The sequence below is a fragment of the Sorex araneus genome, chromosome 6, assembly GCF_027595985.1.
Source record: "Sorex araneus isolate mSorAra2 chromosome 6, mSorAra2.pri, whole genome shotgun sequence".
Lineage (NCBI taxonomy): Eukaryota > Metazoa > Chordata > Mammalia > Eulipotyphla > Soricidae > Sorex > Sorex araneus.
The window spans coordinates 87,546,322-87,565,916 of record NC_073307.1 but is presented as its reverse complement, the minus strand read 5'-3'; the positions used below and the strand labels follow the sequence as shown (position 1 = coordinate 87,565,916).

Below are 19,595 nucleotides of genomic sequence, written 5' to 3'. Positions count from 1 at the left end.
ATTACGTTATCATTATTGGACTGTGGAGAGCTGAGTTGCCATGATTTTAGAGAGGAACAGAATAATAATCAAAGGTCACCTTTCTGTTAAAGTCCAACAGAAATGGGACTTTTGCTAGGAAACATTAAAAAAAAACTTCAGCTGTATGTACTATGTCCTTACTTTGAACCCTCAAACATGTATGTTTATAGATTTGTGTGTGTCTGTGAACGTGTGGCATCTATCCATTGAATTTATAAGTATTTTGTACATATTTTCCTGATTCGAGATTTAAGCAACTTGAAGATATCATGATAAACAGAAAAACAGTTTTCAAATCCAAAGATCTGGGTGTTGGTCCTTGTTCTGGTTATTTTTGCATCGTGCCAAATAAGCTCCAATTTAGCCATTCAGAATAGCAGCCATTTAATTCACATTTAGAATTTCCAGGCCAGGTCAGAAACTTGAGCTGAGTGGTGATTCTTTGATTCCACATGGTGTTGCCTGAAATTGTGAGGCGATACTGACCTTGGAGTGGATGTGGACAACAGGATTTTTGTTTTTATTTCCAAGTTCTTTTTTTTTTTAAAATTGAATCACTGTGAGATACAGTTACAAAACTTTCACATTTGAGTTTCAGTCATACAATGATGAAACACCCATCCCTTCACCAGTGCACATTCTCCACCACCAATGTCCCTAGTATATCCTTCCGTTTTCCCAACCCTCCCCCTGTCTCTATGGCACTCAACTTCCCCCATACTCTCTCTCCACTTTTGGGCATTATGATTGGTAATATAGATACTGAGAGGCTATCACGTTTGGTCCTTTATCTACTTTCAGCTCACATCTCCCATCACAAGTGATCCCTCCAACCATCACTGACTTAGTGATCCTTCTCTATCCCAGCTGCCTTCTCCCCCAGCTCATGCGACAGGCTTCCAACTGTGGAGCAATGAGACAACAAGATTCAAGACACTTCCCTGCATCACCTGATGGTTGACAGGACAGCCAGAAGGCTGGGCTTGGCTAAGTCCTCTCCTTCCTGAATCCTCTGCATCTTTCCAGAGCCTATTCCTTTTTTTGGGGGTGGGAGAGGGGATAAGAGTTATATCTCTTTTTTATATCCCTTTTTTTTGGAAGGGGTCACATCTGGCGGTGCTCTGGGGTTCCTCCTGGCTCTGCACTCAGGAATTACTCCTGGTGGTGCTCGGGGGGACCCTATGGGATGCTGATAACCAAACCTGTGTGTTGTGCTATCGCTCCAGCCCCGAGAGCTATATGCCTTCAGGGCTATTCCTGGCTCTGTGCTCAGGGATCGTCTCTGCTTGAGGGACCATGTAGTGTGAGGGATCAAACCCAGGTTCCCTGCATGGTGAACAGGAGCTCAGCCCATTCGCCGTCTCCCCAGTCTACCAGTCTTTTTACAGGTGCTTTGGGGCTTCAAGAAAACCAGCACAGACCAAAGAGGAAACTTCTCATCTGTTTTATTTTATTTTTTCCTTTTTTGGGTCATACCCGGCGATGCACAAGGGTTACTCAGGAATTACTCCTCGCGGTACTCAGGGGACCCTATGGGATGCAGGGGATGGAACCCAGGTCGGCCGCGTGCAAGGCAAATGCCCTCCCTGCTGCGCTATTGCACCAGCCCCCTCATCTAGTCTTGTACTGGCCAAACAGCCACAGAGCTCATCTACATTCAAGTGGGTCAGAATCCCGTCTCCGCCATCCCTTTAAATTAGTTTTGTGTCAAAAATTTGTAACCATCTTTTGAACATATAAGCTTTACTCCGAGATCGTAGTAAGTATGTTTAACTGAGAAAAAAACAAAAGCTATAATATGTGCAGAGGTATTCTGTGAATTATAAAAAGTTATGTATTCTGTGCGATGATTGTCTCAGTGTAATTCTGTAGCTTACTTGATGCAGGGCCTCATTAGATACCTAAGACATTTGGGGGCAGGGAATTTGGGCCACACCCTGTGGTTCTCAGGGCTTATTCCAGGCCCTGTGCTCATGGATCACTCCTGGTAGGGCACAGGGGACCATATGGGGTGCCAGGGATTGAACCTGGGTCAGCTACAAGCAAAGTGAGCACCTTACCTGCTCTACTCTCACTCTGGTCCCTATGACTATGAAAGTAAATTTATTTATTATTATAGGGGATGGGCTTGGGGTTGCACCTGGTGATGCTCAGGGATTACTCCTGCCTCAGTGCTCAGGGTTTACCTCTGGTGGAGCTTTGGGGTGCCATATGTGGTTCCAGTAGTGGAAACAGGTTTGGCCATATGCAAGGAAACTGCCTTAATACCTGTACTATCTCTAAGGCCCTAAACAAACCAAATTTATCAGTTATTTTCTTAGAGAAATACAAAGAATGTGGTACTTGAAGATTGCACAGGGGACATGGTGTAGTTGTAGATCTTTTTGGTTAAGTGGACATGAATAATATCTAAGGTCTGTCACCTAGTGGCCTTTATTGACACATGTTACCTTTTGGATCCTAAATTTTCTCCTTATAACGTGATTTCTTTTAGAGTGATACAACAAAGTGATATGGAAATTCCGGATTCCTCACTTGTTTCTCTGCCCTGGTTCCCTCCACGTCTACAAATAACTCAATCCATCTTCTTTTCTACATTGGACGATGGGGAAAAGGAGAAGAATTTTCTCATCGTTTCTCCTGATCTTCTGTCCCCAGGCTTCCCCTCAAAGGAGTATGGACCCCATTACAGCCTGAGTGGGGAAGTTCCCTTTCTCTGTGTCAGTGGGCCACGGCTTCCGGGTCCGACCTGTGGCTTTGTCTTTCACAGATGTACGAAATCAAGTCCGAGGGCACCATTGCCAAGAAGTTCAACAATATTCTGAAGAAGATGAGCTCGCCCCTGCAGCCCCGAGTCCCCGAGCACAGCAACACCACGATGAAGAACCTCTCGTATCCCTTCTCTAGGGAGAAGATGTACCTGTGAGTTCTGGGCATCAGGGCGTGGGGATGTGGGAGAGGATGGGAGCTCGGTCAGCCCCTCTCCATGCCTGAGAATGAGGTGAAACCACCAGTGTCTGTTGGATGAAACCTTTTCCCCATGGGAGATGCTTACCTGCCGCCTTCTACAATCTCATGAAACTCTGCTTTCAAACACCTTCTTCTGGAAGAATCTTTGGTTCATCACCATCAAGAGACACCCTCCTTCTTCTGAGTTTAGAAAACCGATGGTGTATGCGTCTTCCCATAGATTCTGCTTCAGCTGCCCCAGGATGGTGTGAGGGATGCTGGGAGCACAGGGTGTCTCTGTGGCCGGGGGCATGTTGTCCTTGCCCCACACAGACCACACTGCTCAGGGGTGGCATGGGACGTAGAATAGTTACAGGAAGCTTAGAACAGACACCATTATTTTCTTGGTGTTGCCTGCAAAACCCAGAAGCATGATGTCTAATGGGCATAACCATGATTACCGTGAAGGAAAACAGCGGGCACTGTGGCAGCCTTACCCACTAGATGAAAATCAGAAGAGCCAAGACAGTAGATAGAGTTCAATTGACTGTATTTTTCTTCTTTCACCTTGTTTTTATGACGATGGTCCATACACAAGAATCCCTTGTGTATACTTACACATTCATTGGTAAAAAATAGTTCATTTTATTGGGGGGGGAGGGGCAAGCCATGCTCAGGGGGCGTAGGGGTCCCAGTGGCAAATCTCTTTGGGTATTTCCCAATAATTGTAAAGTGTTTGTAGAATAATCCATCTGGCCTGGGGCTTCAGTGAAAGGGCCCGGGTATGTGATACTGTATAGGTCTTGTTAATGCTGGGCATACCTGAGCCAGCCACTGGTGCAGGGCCCTCTAGGAAACACCAGGGCTTTGCCCAGTGATGCCCAGGGAGAATATGTCACTGTCACTGTCATCCCGTTGCTCATTGATTTGTTCAAGCGGGCACCAGTAACGTCTCTCACTGAGAGACTTATTGTTACTGTGTTTGGCATATCCAATATGCCACGGGTAGCTCGCCAGGCTCTGCCGCGCGGGCTCCATACTCTCGGTAGTTTGCTGGGCTCTCCGATAGGGGCGGAGGAATCGAACTCGGGTCGGCCTCGTGAAAGGCGAATGCCCAAGCGCTGTGCTATGAGCCCGGATAGCTCAGTTGGTAGAGGGAGAATATGTAGTGTCAAAAATCAAACTTCAGTTGGGCACATCCTAGACATGAGCTTTAACCACTGTACTGCCTGTGGGCTCCATAAACTTCTATTTAAAAAAGTATCAAGGGGCTGGAGTGATAGCACAGCGGGTAAGGTGGTTGCCTTGCACTCGGCCAACCCGGGTTCGATTCCCAGCATCCCATATGGTCCCCAGAGCACTGCCAGGAGTAATTCCTGAGTGCAGAGCCAGGAGTAACCCCTGTGCATTGCCGGGTGTGACTCAAAAAGCAAAAATAAATAAATAAATAAATAAACTTAAAAAAAATAAAAAAAGTATCAAAAGATAACATTTGGATCCTATTTATAGCAGTTCCATAAATGAATCTTTGATGGCATGTAGAATTTGGACATGCTTATTAATCCTGTCATTGTTATCTTTTTTTTGGGGGGGGGTTCATACCCAGCATTGCTCAGGGGTATTGCATGGCCCTGCACTCAGGAATTACTCCTGGCAGTGCTTGGGAGACCATATGGGATGCCGGGGATTGAACTTGGGTCAGGTCAGCTGCATGCAAGTCAAATGTCCTCCCCGCTGTACTATTGCTTCGGCCCCCTGAAATTGTTATCTTAAGGGACTTGGTGATGAGAATTTTCATCTGTGGGGCTTTCCCCACTGTCAATTCATTCTTCCTGTGCTAAGTTCTGTGAACAGCCAGGGTTCATAGAGCATAAACACTGTGTATATGCTGAGTACGCATGTACTGTACTCACCTCGCTGTGTCACTTTCTTAAGGCTTACTTTGGGTCCCGGGTGACAGATGTCACAGGACAAGGGTCATGGAATGAGTTGACCTTAGTTTTCTTTGGTATCTCCAGGTACAACATCCACGATAAGGACACTTTCTTCGACAATGCTACCCGCAGCCGAATTGTAAGTAAACGGTCTCACCCACTGCGTATCTTGCTGTGGAGGGCTTGGGAAGGGACCCCTAGAGAGCCCAGTTTAGTTGTTCTTGCCCTCTCTTGCTATGTCATTATTTTCATCATTATTTTCTTGAAATAGTCCAGTGACTGCGAGAAGTATCCAGAACTTTCCAGAATCTCAGTAGTCGAAGAAATCGTTAACAACTGCTCTCACTGAGAGAAGAATCCTCTCTAGGGTTCCCCACGCCTGCCATTTCTTGTAATCACAAAAGCAGGAAAAGAAGAACTATGGGTGGCTTCCAGCTTGTCAGGGGATCCCCTTCTTTTAGAGTTGAGGAGACAAAGCTGCTAAGAAGAAGCAATGAACAGAAAACAAATTCACAGGGCTTGTTGGTAGCCAAAGGTGGACTCACTTCTAGGTGACTGTGTTTCTTTGTGGGGTTCCTCTCTTTCTCCCCTGAAGGGCTCCTGTTCCTTTCTATCACAGAGAATGCCTGAGTGAACCAGGTGTCCTGGGGTAAAATGAACAGCCCGTTTCATTGAAAACCCAGACTGAGGGCTCTAGCTGTTCTTCACAACCTTTCCAACTGTAGGAAGTCATGTTTTTGAGTTTTGCAGGAGGGTTGAGACGGAGACCTTGGGGTCCAGCTGTGAGTTTCTGGGTATCTCCATCTCCCCAGGTGGAGAGATCTATTTCTTCTCCACCTGCTCTAAGATCATTTGGACCCTGGTGAGAGGAGAGGGGTGGTGTTGGGGGGGGGAGGGCAAGACATGCCAGACTTTTACACAACACCAAGAAACAGGGCAGTTTTCACTGGTCTCTAAGAAAGAACATAAGTTTCGACAGAAAGGATGAGTGATACCTAGAAGGACTCTGAGTCGACAGAAGGATGAGTCTTTGCTTCCTCGTCCCAAATTGTATCGGAGAGTAATGATACATCCATAACATTTGATTTAAAGAAAAGGCTTAGCACTGTACAGGGGACATAAAAGAAGGTGAATAGGAGCAGGTGACTTGTGGAAGCCCAATTTCCAAGGCAACTCAGTGTGTGGCTTTGACTTCTGGCTTGCAGGAAGGACCAGAACATGCCTCGGGCCTCTTAGCTGGTGTTTTAGGGTGGGGAGGTTAAAATGGGCATCTGATTTCTTTCATCTTCCCGTGGAAAAAAAATGCATAAACTTCCCATTTTCTTGCTTGGTGCTATGACAAGCCATTAAGAGCTCCCCTGTGGCTCGGGTCCCACGTCTGTGAGGGAATTATAGGGTGTTGTGGATATTACCCGATAATTGCAAAGTGCTTGTAAAATAATCCAATGCCATATAAATGCTGTTCCTAATTATTATTGCTCTTGAATTACTGTTCTGCATTATAAGCAAATGAAGCGTTCCTGGGCCCCTTTCTGCTGGAAGTTATTACTTACCACTCCCTCTAGGTCTGTGGCTTGACTGTGGGCGTGTGAATGATAATGGAACAACACATCTTCTCTCGTTCACCCCTCTTCTGGAAGTTTCTTCCTTCTCTTCCTTCTCTTTCTTTTCCCAGTCTGCTGCAGACTGAAATAGAAGCCGGGAAAGGACCTTAGTTTCATTTATTTATTTATTTATTTATTTATTTATTTATTTATTTATTTATTTATTTATTTATTTATTTCTGGCCTCTACCCTGCCCCAGGCTCTTTGTTCCTGCCCAGCGGATAGTCCCAGGTCAACTGCACATCATTCTGTGTCCTGATGCAAGCTTGGTATACACCAGAGGCCAAGGGTTTGCCCCACCCTCCCCTCCCTGCTCTCTGTTCCCTGCAGACCCCCTCTGCCATGTGAGAGGATGGTGCAGGCAGCCTTCTGGGTGCTTCCGGTAGTGCCCCATGTACCTCGATGGTGGAAGCAATGTCAGGACTCAAAGCAATGTCAGGACTCAAGGTTTAAAAAAAAAAACAAAACAACAACGGGGGCTGGAGAGCGATAGTGCAGTGGGTAGGGTGTTTACCTTGCACACGGGCGACCCGGCTTCGATTCCCAGCACCCCATAGGGTCCCCTGAGCACCGCCAGGAGTAATTCCTGAGTGCACGAGCCGGGAGTAACCCCTGTGCATCGCCGGGTGTGACCCAAAAGGCAAATATAAATAAATAGATAAATAAGCAAACGACATAGAAATGACAGCACCAATGACCAGGATGTCTTTATCCCTTTTCCCGTCTCCAGAGTCAGCTTGCTCATGGCAGCTATGTGAGATAGCTCTACTCCAAAAGAAAAAGGCTCCAAGAGCTGTGAGGGTCCCTCTGTTGGGTGCCAGGATTAGCAAGGAGTCAGCCACCCTGTTCGGTGCTGCCTGGGTGAAAGAAGACTGAGAGAGACCCCCCTCCTCCACCCGACACACACACACAAACACACACACACACACACACACACACACACACACACACACACACACACACACGCTTTGCCCTCTGCCTCTCCCCGGCGGAGGTGTACATAGGCTCCCAGCCCTGACACAGATGCTTCTTCTTTTGACCTCCAGGGGACCAGGGGACATGTGACTCAGGTCTCCCTGCTGTGTTTTTCCGACCTCCTGGAACTGCACTCAATTTCTAGCCTTTTCTTTCACTCTGTGTGTGTGTGTGTGCGTGTGTGTGTGTGTGTGTGTGTGAGAGAGAGAGAGAGAGAGAGAGAGAGAGAGAGAGAGAGAGAGAGAGAGAGAGAGAGAGAGAGAGAGAGAGAGAGAGAGAGAGAGAGAGAGAGAGAGAGAGAGAGAGAGAGAGAGAGAGAGAGAGAGAGAGAGAGAGAGAGGGTGGGGTGGTGGAGGGGATGGAGTGTGTGTGTGTGTAGAGGGGACTAGAGTCTTTGTTCCCTCAAAGCGCTTATGTTTGAATGGGTTTGACATGAGCTCGGCACATGCTCCGCTTCCCGCTTCCTGCAGATGAGGGGCGGCCACCTGGTCTACCGCCCGCTGGGCTGCGCCGCCGCCGCCCCCCGCCGCCCCCCCCCCCCCCCCCCGGCTGGTGACGCAGGAGCACTCACGGCCCTGTCCCCTTGCCCTTTTTTAGGTGCACGAGATCCTGAAGCGCACGACGTGTTCTCGAGCCAACAACACGATGGGTAAGGAGCCCTGTCCCACCCGTGCGTCTCCGCGGAGGGGCCGCCGAGGGGACCCCAGCTGCTCTTTCAACAGCTCGCTTGGTGGGCAGCAAGGAACAAAACAAGCAAAAAGCCCCACCAGGATGTGGGGAGCGGCTGCTTTTGCTTAAGCTGGGAAAGCCTGTTTAACCTACAGGAGCGGCCGACCCCATTTCTTGGTGGTGGTTGGGGAGTGTGTATGTGTGTGTGTGTGTGTGTGTGTGCACGTGTGTGTGCACGTGTGTCCCAGACCCACCTCTCCAGTCCCTGTTCTACCAATATTTCACTTCGTCTTGATAATTCAGCTGCTTTTTTCATGACCTCCAAATGCTTTTAATAATCACCCTGAAAATGGCAGGTTTTAATTTTCTATTTCATTTTAAAGAAGGGGGATGTCTCATGGGTCCTTTAGTCACACACCCCCTCCCCACTTTGGAATAAAGACACGGAGCTCTTGAGAGTCTTGTGTTAGGCCACATAGTGATTGAGCCTCTTCTAAGCTCAGCATTCTTGGGAGGAAGGGGTGGGCTACACACAGGATGCTCAGGAGTTATTCTAAGTCCTGTGCTCTTGAGTGATCCCTAGTGGTGTCTGGGGACCCTATGCAGCAGCGGGAACCAAACCTTGGTCAGCAGGATGCAAAGCAAGAACCTTCATTCCTTAGAGAAGGGATCACTAAGAAAATGATGGCTGGAGGAACCAGTTGGGATGGGAGATACATGCCGGAAGTCGATAATGGACCAAACATGATGACCTCTCAGTGTCTGTGTTGCAAGCTATAATGCCCAAAAGTAGAGAGAGAGTATGGGGAATATTGTCTGCCTTACAGGCAGGGGAGGGTGGGAAAGGCGGGGTATACCGGGGATATTGGTGGTGGGGAATGTGCACTGGTGGAGGGATGGGTGTTTGATCATTGTGAGATTGTGACCCAAACATGAAAGCTTGTAACTATCTCACGGTGATTCAAAAAAATTTAAAAAATTTAAAAAAAAAGAACTTTCACTCCTATACTATCTTTTTGGCCCTGAGCATTCTTGTCTCCTTAGCCACCTAATAGGTTTGTTCTGTTGTGGTTGGTTCTTACATGTGCCAGTATCTGTATTTGAAGCTGGAAGCTCTACATCAGGGGCCAGTGCTGATGGATGGATGGTTTGGAAGACACTCATGATGAGTGGAGAAAGCAGTGGGAACTGATGCACACAGCTTGGTCCCTTCATTCCACAGGCAGTGCTTATTTCAAAGGGGCCAGCAGCCCACAGCACTGCTTTTGAAACCTTTACAATCACAACCTGCCAGCTGTGGCAGATCTTTGGCTTTGGAAGTAGCTCTGAGTTGAAAAGTGTCCAGAGGCAGTTCAAGGCAAATCTGGTGAATAAAGAAGGCAGTCAAGCTTGGGAGTCAATCATTGTGATGACCATAAGCATAGCTAATATTAGCAGTTTTAAGGAGGGCTTGTTCACAGCCTCAGAAGCAACGGAATGGCAGAGAAAGAGGGATCAGGGCAGATCTTGTAGCGTGACAGTATTTTTAGAATTGAGTGTGGAACCTCTCTGGGGGCATGTGTGTTTGGCTTCGTTTGCTTTGAGGCATGCCTGTTGCTACAGAGTTACAGAGAACATTCCATTTTCTGAAAATCCAGATTCCCATGTGACGCTGTATGTCTGAAGCTGGAGGCTTCTGAGGCAAGGACATGAGGGAGGGAGGGAGGAAGGGAGGTCACGAGGAGCCAGTCTCGCTTCTGTGAGGACTTCCCTTGGAAACCCCCCACTTCAGGTACCATTTTGTCTTTGGTTAGCAGAACAAGCAGAAGAGTAAGACCCTCTAATGCATTTCCTTCTGCCTCTGTCCTAGCCCTGGAACTTTCCTTCCCTTCTTGGACCACCTCATTCTTTCACTTCTGCTCATCTTCTTTTTCAGTTCTCTTACTCCTTCCCCCACAACTGGACCCCAGCTGCTACCTCAAATGTCAGAGGTAACACCTTCCCATATCTTGTGGGCTTTTTCTTCCTTTTAACTCCCCACATCCTTCCAACCTTCTTTACAGAACGCCCATCTTCTGTTAGTTGATGGACCACTTCCTGACCAGATCATCTTTGCTTTCACCTCCTAGCCCACATTAGTGTTTCTTCTCCAAGTTTCCTTGTCCTTTCTCTCTCTCTCTCTCTCTTCTCTCTCTTTCTCTTTCTCCAGATAACTGGTAACTGGCAACTGTGTCTTTCTATTTATGCTTTTCTCTCTGGTTCCAACTCAACATTTCCAACTGCTGAATAGACACTCCACTGAGCTGTCTACTGGGACCTTAAATCAACATATGACTATATCCACTTTGCATCTATCCTTCCCCTTCCCTCTTCTGTGTCTCTTCCTGGTAAGATGACTATGAGCCTCTCTGATTTTGCTCATTTTCTCCCTTGGCCTGAATGTCCGGCCCCATTCTCACTCATACCTAGCTTGGGACCAACATCATTGACCCATAGTTTCTTTCTCAAGGTTTTCTCCTCAAAACTCCATCCATCTGACTTTCTTCCTTGCCGATTATTTAAGTCTGTGACCTAAACTCTCCAGACAGTTCTTGAGAGGTGTCTGAGTCATCGCTTCATCCCAGTGTACCTAGCTATCCGCCCTACAGATTGTTCTCTGTCTGCTTGGTTTATTGAATCAACTCAGTGCATCTGGATTGCAGTTGCTGGTGAGTTCCTGATGCTGTGTCCAAGGATACATAACTCAACTTCTCTGCAACTCAGTTCTCTTCTTAGGGAAAGCTTGAATGAGGGCATGTATCTTGCTCAGGTTTATTATTATTATTATTATTATTATTATTATTATTATTATTATTATTATTATTATTATTTGCTTTTTGGGTCACACCCGGCAATGCACAGGGGTTACTCCTGGTTCTACACTCAGGAATTACTCCTGGCAGTGCTCAGGGGACCATATGGGATGCTGGGATTTGAAGCCAGGTCGGCCGCGTGCAAGGCAAATGCGCTCCCTGCTGTGCTATCGCTCCAGACCCTGAATTTTTTTTTAAGAGCAAATGATTTGTTTTGTAAATTGGAAATTCCTGTAAGGGATAGTCTTTGAGGAGTTGAAAGGTTTTTAAGAGACCCTCTGCTTTAACTGAATTTTTAAAAAAGGAATCTGAGTTTGTGTGTATGTGTGTGTGAGATATTTCAAAGTCAAACATTATAAGTATTTTGTTGTTGATAGTCATTTTCAAATTTTCTTTCTCTTTGGATACTCAAGTAGCCTTTATTAAGCACCTACCTTGTGTCAAATTTGCTGGAAATGGAGAAATGCCAAGATAAATTTGATCTAATTTCTGTGCTTGCAGAGATGGGACTCTTAGGTTAGTGAGGTTTAGCAGAAAGATATGTGAACAAATACTGAGAAGGGACTGGAGAGATAGTATAAAGCATAAACTCTAGCCTTGCACAGATCCACCCTGGATCCATTCTTGGTACCACATTTGTTCCCTGGAGCATCACCAGGGGTCACTCCTCAACATGAGGCAGGAACAGCCCCTGAGCACTTCTGCATGTGCCCCCAAAACCAAAATAAGATATTAAAAGAGTATCTGGTAGGTGAACTAATGGGGACATTACAGGTTCTGAAAGGAACACAGGAAGAGGAAGCAAGTTTTTGTCCTGGGTATGTCTAACTATCCACGAGTGACTCATTGTCCCTTCCATGGCTTCCAAGGAAAAGAGGGCAAGTCAGTCATTATCGCCAGTCACCGATAGGTGCAGAGCAGAGAAGTGACTTCTCAAGGTCACATACTGAGTCACTGTTAGAATTGGGCATGCAACTTAGGTTCCCTTGCTCTCCGTCTATCCTCAATCCCTTGAGATGAGCTAGCAATGGAGCTGGGTTGAGCCTTTAAACCTGCTTCTTCCACCACAGCCCCTGATGATTTACTAGCTTTCTCACAGGGGGCATATGACCGAACTTCTTTACTTCCTAGTCACGGAGAACCGCAAAGAGCAATTTTCACAGTGTTTGACTTCTGCCTAGGAAAAGCGAAGGCTCGAAGCGCTTTGGTCCCTTCCCCATCTGACAGCAAAGATCAGAAAGAAGGAGGAATGTGATGACATTGTGAGGTCTCAAGATAATAGAGGCCTTTGAGCCATGGGGTAAAATTGGAATTTATTGCCCTTCTCCTTGGCTTTTATAGAGAAGCACAAATGGCTAGTTTGGAGTTAGAAGTCTCCAGAGGATTCTTTCCTCATAAAAGGAAGAGGGCAAGGGAGAACAGGATAATGCTTGGAATTGTTTTCCAAGGTGTTTTCATTGATCTTTCATCCTTAAATGACCTTTCTTTATGGTCTTTGCTTTTGGACACTAGAAGATAGAAAAGATGATAAAGATTAGAATGTGAAGGTGGAAAAGATACCCAAGCTCATCATAACTCGGAATACTCCTGTCTACCACTTTTTTTTCCCTTGTAGATAACACATTTTGAATATTACTTTTGTAAGGCCTTAAACTGTATGTGAGTTGTATGTCTTCATTTATTTACGTTCTTGCCTTTTTCCACAAATTTTCTGGGGCAGCTTACAAGAAAAACAATAAAACGGCATGATATAAATAATGAATTAAATAATAAGAACCAGGGAGAGCACAAATTAAAATAGAATGTCAAAATCAGGAGAAAAAATAGAATACAATTATTCAAACCAGAAGGCCCTCCCTCTGATTTCTGCACTAGGGCTGCAAAATTTGACCTGGAACCAAAATGAAAGGGGAATATTGTTAGTGGTTTAACTCTTTTTAAATTATATTTTGTTTGACTAGTTCATTTATTTTGGAGGTGACACAAGGCCTGGCAAAGGGATTAGCTCTTGTCCCAAGCATCAACTTTTTTCTAGAAAAAAAGCGTCCAAAATATCTCATAAATTCTCCTGCTTTCTTATGTTGACTAGACCAATATTATTTCCTCTACAAAAATATATATTTCAGTTTTCTATCAAGATGATCATTAAAAGCACAGGTTTTAAAATATTTCCTCTAAGATTATCAAAATATGTTTGTCTTACCGACTCTGAATTCTTGACTCTGGTAGCCTCTGTCCCTGAGTTTTACTACTTGACAATTTTGGGGGGGGCAGAACGATAGCTCAGTAGGTAGGGCATTTGCCTTGCATGTGGCCGACCTGGATTTGATCCCCAAAAAGCAAAAAAAAAAACCAACCAACCAAACAAACAAACAAAAAACAACTACTTGACAATTTTGCCTTGCTATTTGGGAAATAGCACTGTAGCACTGTCGTCCCGTTGTTCATCAATTTGCTTGAGTGGGCACCAGTAACATCTTCATTGTGAGATTTATTGTGACTGTTTTTGGCATATCGAATACACCACGGGTAACTTGCCAGGCTCTGCCATGCATGCGGGATATTCTCAGTAGCTTGCTGGGCTCTCTGAGAGGGACCGAGGAATTGAACCCCGGTCGGCCGTGTGCAAGGCAAATGCCCTACCCGCTGTGCTATTGCTCCAGCCCATTTGGGAAATAGAAATAAAAATTTTTATTGGGGTCTTGGAGGGAGAAAGAGAGAGTAAAATGGGTAAGAAATCATAACAGTGCTTTGGAGGAGGGCTCAAAGGATTCTCCTGTCTTTAGTTCCATAAAGTTTTTAGGTAAGAGGTCTTCTGAGCCTAAATATTTTATTTCTTCAGGACTCTCTGTTGAAGGAACTGAGATATCCAGATAAGAGTTCTCTATAAGGAAGGACAGTAGCCATAATAATAAGGCTCCTTTGCATACTTTTAGAAGCACTTTCCCACTCATCTCCTCTGATCCTTAAAACTATCATGCAAAATAGGCCTAATAGAGGCCAATTGATTTCACAACAGAACTGAATTACATGTCCAAGGCGAGAGAGTTAGAGGCAAATTTACAGCCCAAGTCTATTAGAGCTTCTTCCGTGCTCGTTAAGCCAATCAATATATGGACAAAGTTATTGGGTAAGATTCCCAAGAGAAGGTGGACACTGAGGTCATCTCCATGTAATCGCCATTCATTCATCCAGCAAGATATACTGGCAACCGACCAGGCATCATTCATTTTCGAAAACTGGGGGATAGAGCCAATCCAACAAACACAGCATACATGACCATCTGCTCTATGATCAGTACATTGGAGGTGACATTTGAAAAGAGAGATTCGACATTCAGCTGTTTGGCAACAGAGATACATCCAAGGATAGTTAGTTGGTGCTAAAGACTCCACGGGAACCACTCCATAAGATCTTTAGAGCCATCAGGAGCAGTGACACTGTCCACTCAATATAATTGAAGAAGGGAGTGTTCACAGAGGGAACAACTTCAGAGGGATGGACAGGCAGCTGGGGCAGTGACCCAGGAGGTGAGAAGGAGGTGATGAAGCTTAAGGGACAGAACTGGATGTGGCAGTAAGGAGAGCAATGACTGTTGGGGAGAAGACCAGGGTCTGTGCTGTCCTACTGCCCCAGACCAGCTGAGAACAGTAAAAGCCAGAGATCATCCAGTCTCTTCCTGACTGAAAAGGGGAGAATGTACTTAGGAGGGGAAGAAGGAGGAGAGGCACAAACTGGCATTGGTCAAGGTCTGTATCTTCCCTCGTAGCACGAAGGACAACCCCTCAGTGTTCTTGAAGCTTCTGATTCTAACGTTTCCTAGAACTCAAAGGAGCTCATGGTCTTCTTTGCTTATGAGCTAACGAGACCCAGAGAGGAGCTAGGTTTCTTCTATTTTTTCCCTCATAGCTGCTACTCCTTGGTCTGCCATGAGGACTTGGAGTGAGGAGGTGGGAGTCATGAGTGCTTCACCCAGGTGGGCTGGGGAGTTCCGGGGAAGCAACCCAGACCCTCCCACATGGTAGCATGGGTCTCCTTCTCTGGAGTAGCTTTCAAGTTCCAGGCTCATGGTCAGGATATTTTTTTTTTTCTCTTTTGGCCACATTTGGCAATGCTAAGGGGTTACTCGGGCTCTGCACTCAGGAATTACTCCTGGTGGTGCTCGGGGGACCCTATGGGATGCTGGGGATTGAACTTGGGTTGGCTAAGTGGCAAGTGGCCAAGTGGTCAAGGCAAGTGCCCTATCTGCTGTACTATCTCTTCAGCCCCCTCATAGTCAGAATTTGAAGCTGCAGAATGTTGGACCCCAAAGAGCCCCAAAAGGTACTCAATTATTGAAAAAGGGAAAGTGGGAATCAAGAGGATTGGGTGACTAGCCTGACTCTTCTTTATCAGTCTACTGCCCTGTACCACAGCACTGCTATTCAGGGGGTATTGCTGGTCATCGGTACTAGAACCTTCTACTATGCTGGTTTGAACCCTGTCAATCCCCCGCCCCACCACACACCAAGTCTCATAGGTTTCGCTAGGTCAGAGTCTATAGGGACAAGACTGCAAATCTGCATTGCTGTCAGCTGCCCAGGTGATCTTTAAGAAAGGACTCTTGAGTTCAAGACAAACACAACAAATGCTCCAAACATTTGTTTCCGTCTGTGCCCTTTCATTTTCATGAGAAAAAATGAAGTACTGGTTGAGGCTGGACAGAATAACCTTCCTTGTTGGAGGATCTGCTTTCATCCTAAGTCATTTTGCTTCCGGTGGTAGTTTCCAGAACCCATCGTGGGCTGATGAGAGGGATCTCAACTCCCTGAGCTCTGTCTTTTAGGGATGAAGAGTGCCTGGCGTGCTGGGGATCGGGCCTGGCATGTAGAAAATACGTGCTTTTCCACTGAGCAGCATCCCTTAGCCTGAAGGCAGAATTTTTTATTTTATTTTTTTTTAATTTTTATTAGTGAATCACCGTGAGGTACAGTTACAAACTTATGAACCTTCATGTTTGTATTTGGTTTACATCCCTCCACCAGGGCCCATTCTCCTCCACCAATGATCCCAGTATCCCTCCCACCACCCCCACCCCAACCCCAACACCCCACCCTGCCTCTGAGGCAGGGCATTCCCTTTTGTTCTCTCTCTCATTGGATGTTGTAGTTTGCAATAGAGGTATCGAATGGCCTTCATGTTGGGTCTATAGTCCACTTTTGCTACACAGCTTTCAACCCAAGTGGGTCCTCCCAACATTCTCTCCTAGGTGTTTCCTTCTCTGTCTCTGCTGCCGAGGGCAGATTTTTTGTTGTTTTCCTATTACTCATTACTAGAGTCTTTGCCTTCAGTCCTTTTGAATGCCCGAACCAGCAGGACAGACCCTTGAACATTCTATCTCCTTTTCTCCTATTCATTCCCAACCCCCTTGGGTGAAGACAGGAAGGATTAGGGAGAAATTAGTATAAGGGAGCAAAGATGGGGGCCTGTCCTATGATAGTTTGGGTTCATTGGCATAGGATGAATTTTGTGCATGTGTGTGTGCATGACATTTATCTGATTTTTAATAGATTTTTAAAATCGAATCACCGTGAGATAGACTCTTATAGTTTTTTTTAATACTTCAGTGATCTATCTATCTATCTATCTATCTATCTATCTATCTATCTATCTATCTATCTATCTATCTATCTATCTATCTATCTATCTATCTTATCTAATTATCTATCTATCTAATTATCTGGCTATCTATCTATCTATCATCTATCTATCTAATTATCTTTCTATCTATCTATCTTTCTATCTATCTATCTTTGGGCCATACTGGGTGGTGCTTAGGGGCTACTCCTGACTCTACATTCAGGGATCACAGATGAATCATGTGGTGCCAGAGATGAAACTGGGGCCAGTTACATGCAAAGCTTCTGCCTTAATCCTTGTACTAACCAGCCCAGGATGATGGCTTCACTGTCTTTTTTTTTTAAAAAAAAAACCTTTATTTAAATGCTGTGGCTTTACAAAGTTGTTCATTACATTCCATGTTATGGACATTCAATGTTCCAATACCAATCCCACCAGCTGTGTTACCGCCATCATTGTCCCCAGTTTTGCACCCTCCCCTGAATTCTGCCCCCTTAGCAGGCACAAAGTAATTTATCTTATGTTGGCGTCCCATATGGTACCCCGACCACCATCAGGAGTAATTCCTGAGTGCAGAGCCAGGATTAACCCCTGAGCATCACTGGGTGTGACACAAAAAGGAAAAAAAAAGAAGAAAGAAGAAGAAGCTAGAGAAGTGTGTTTAGTCAGGCAACACTAAAGTTTTAATTTTTTAATCCATAGTCTTAATTTTTAAATTTAAAACAAATGCATATTAAGTAAATATTAATTAGAAAATGGCTTCTCAAGGGCCAGAGAGAGAAACAGAAGGTAAGGTATTTGTCTTTTGTTCCTGATGGAGCTTCTCTGGGTCAGTTTCTGCGGCCAGGTGAGGGTCTTATCAGGCCTTCTACATATATTTAGTATGTTTGCATGAGTCTCGCACAGCAGAGCCTGGCAAGCTACCTGTGGTATATTCAATATGCCAAAACAGTAACAATAATGGGCTTCATTCCCCTGACCCTGAATGCAACAGGGATGAATGGAGATGTTACTGGTGCCCGCTTGAGCAAAGAGAGGACTGTGATACAGTGATACAGTGTTACAACTAAATGGAATTAGAGAGAGAGTGAGAGGGAGGGAGGGAGGGAGAGGGAGAGGGAGAGGGAGAGGGAGAGGGAGAGAGAGGGAGAGAGAGAAGGAGAGAAGTGTCTGCGATAAAGGTGGGAGTAAGAGGGAGGGGAACTGGGGACATTGGAGGTGGGGTATGTAGCTGGTGAAGTGTTGGAACATTGTATTACTGAAACCCGATCATGAACAACTTTGTAATTGTGTAACTCACTGTCATTCAATTAAAATAAACAAACAAAAAAGAAAACAAAAACTATAATCACTCATCTTTAAAATTTTCTTCAGGGGCTGGAGTGGTAGCATAGCGGGTAGGGCATTTGCCTTGCATGCGGCCGACCCGGGTTCGATTCCCAGCATCCCATATGGTCCCCTGAGCACCGCCAGGGGTAATTCCTGAGTGCAGAGCCAGGAGTAACCCCTGTTCATCGCCAGGTCTGACCCAAAAACAAACAAACAAAAATTTCTTCAATAAAAAAAAATTGTGAAAATTGTTATATCTCACCATGGGGTCATTAAGTCCTGTTTGAGGGTTTCCTGAGCTGTTTGTTGCCAGTTGAGCCTTCTATTACTGTTTCTGTTTACTGGGCTTAGTTTGCGTCTACCTAACTCTCCCATCCAATGTAGTTATTCCCCACTGGAATGTCAGTCTTGTGGAAGTTGGAGGTTCCTGGGGCCACAGGAGCTCCACGATCTGTGGAACTGGTGTGATGAGTCTACCTGGTAGAGGCTGTGGGATGCTGGCGTGGCTGCTGGGAAGTCTGGAGAGGGTGGGAGGGAGGGCGCTCAGTCCCCCTCCCAGAGTTTTCAGCCTGAAAACCGGTGTACCTGGAACTTTTGCTGGTTTGGCCTCTCTGCCAGAATCACATGTGGATTTGGGCGTTGGCATGGCAACAGCTCTGAAGTGTCCCCTGTGGTTGCTCGGGCTCTGTAGGGTGGAGACTTGGCCAGTTCCCCTCCTGCGGGTACCCCAGAGTTTTCAGCCAGAAGGCTAGTGTACCCATGAATTCCAGCGGCTTCGCTTGCCTCTCTTCCATGATTAGTTGTGAATCTGTAAATTGGGTCAATAAATGTACACGGTGGGTGCTGTGGGAAGTGGGTCTCTGTTATTGTTATTGTTTTGGTTCTTCCATAACCTTGAGGAGAGACACTATAGCCCTTCCCTCTTCGCTCCCCACCCCGAGAAGGATTTCGGACTCTCTTTCTCACACACACACACACACACACACACGCACACACACACACACACACACACACGCACGCACACAGGATGTTAAGAGATGGAATGGATTTATGTTTGGGTTCTGCAGAGCAGTGGAAGCAAGTGAGTTGCTGCAGAGTTGACTCAGCCCCATGCTGCCCCCGCCTCTACCCACCTCCACCTTAATCAGCTTAACCTGAAGCCAGATGCCAGGGTTTCACCAGTTCCCTCCACAGTGGAGTGAGTTTCCAGGGCCCTTGCACATGGAGAGAAATCGAAGCCTCTTTTGGACCGTGTCCATGTGGGGAGATCAGGTACCTTTCCCTCTGGAAGCTGTTGTGGCCTTCTCCCGGACCCCAGGCTCTCGGCTGATGGAGTTGCAGTGTCACGGACGTGGAGGTGTCAGGGCATCCAAACAAATGTGTGCTTTGGGCCTCTGCCTCTCCCTCTCAAGATGATGTCTTCATTCCTCTGACCGAAGCCAGACCAGGTTGTGTGTTGTAAACATCTGGTTTATCATTCAGCCCACGGAAACTGGTTCGTATTTTGTTAGAAGAAAAGGCTTGGGATTAAAGGCATTTAAGTCATTAAGCACACGTCAAGACAATTTGGTGATGGGTAAATATAGTCTCTGTTAAAATGCACTGTCTGGGGGCCTCTGGTTTCGATTTACGTCCGGCTGGAGGACGGGGGATGAAAGCAGAA

The 19,595-nt window shown here is 46.0% G+C and overlaps 1 protein-coding gene across 1 annotated transcript in view; it reads left to right on the top strand.

Annotated features, from left to right (window-relative positions):
• ANO2 (anoctamin 2) overlaps window positions 1–19,595 on the top strand; it is a 373,823-nt gene that overhangs the window by 89,663 nt on the left and 264,565 nt on the right. The window contains exons 4-6 of the mRNA XM_055142616.1: window positions 2,792–2,943; window positions 4,989–5,043; window positions 8,082–8,133. Of these exons, the coding sequence (XP_054998591.1) occupies window positions 2,792–2,943; window positions 4,989–5,043; window positions 8,082–8,133 (259 nt within the window). The remainder of the gene's footprint in view (window positions 1–2,791; window positions 2,944–4,988; window positions 5,044–8,081; window positions 8,134–19,595) is intronic.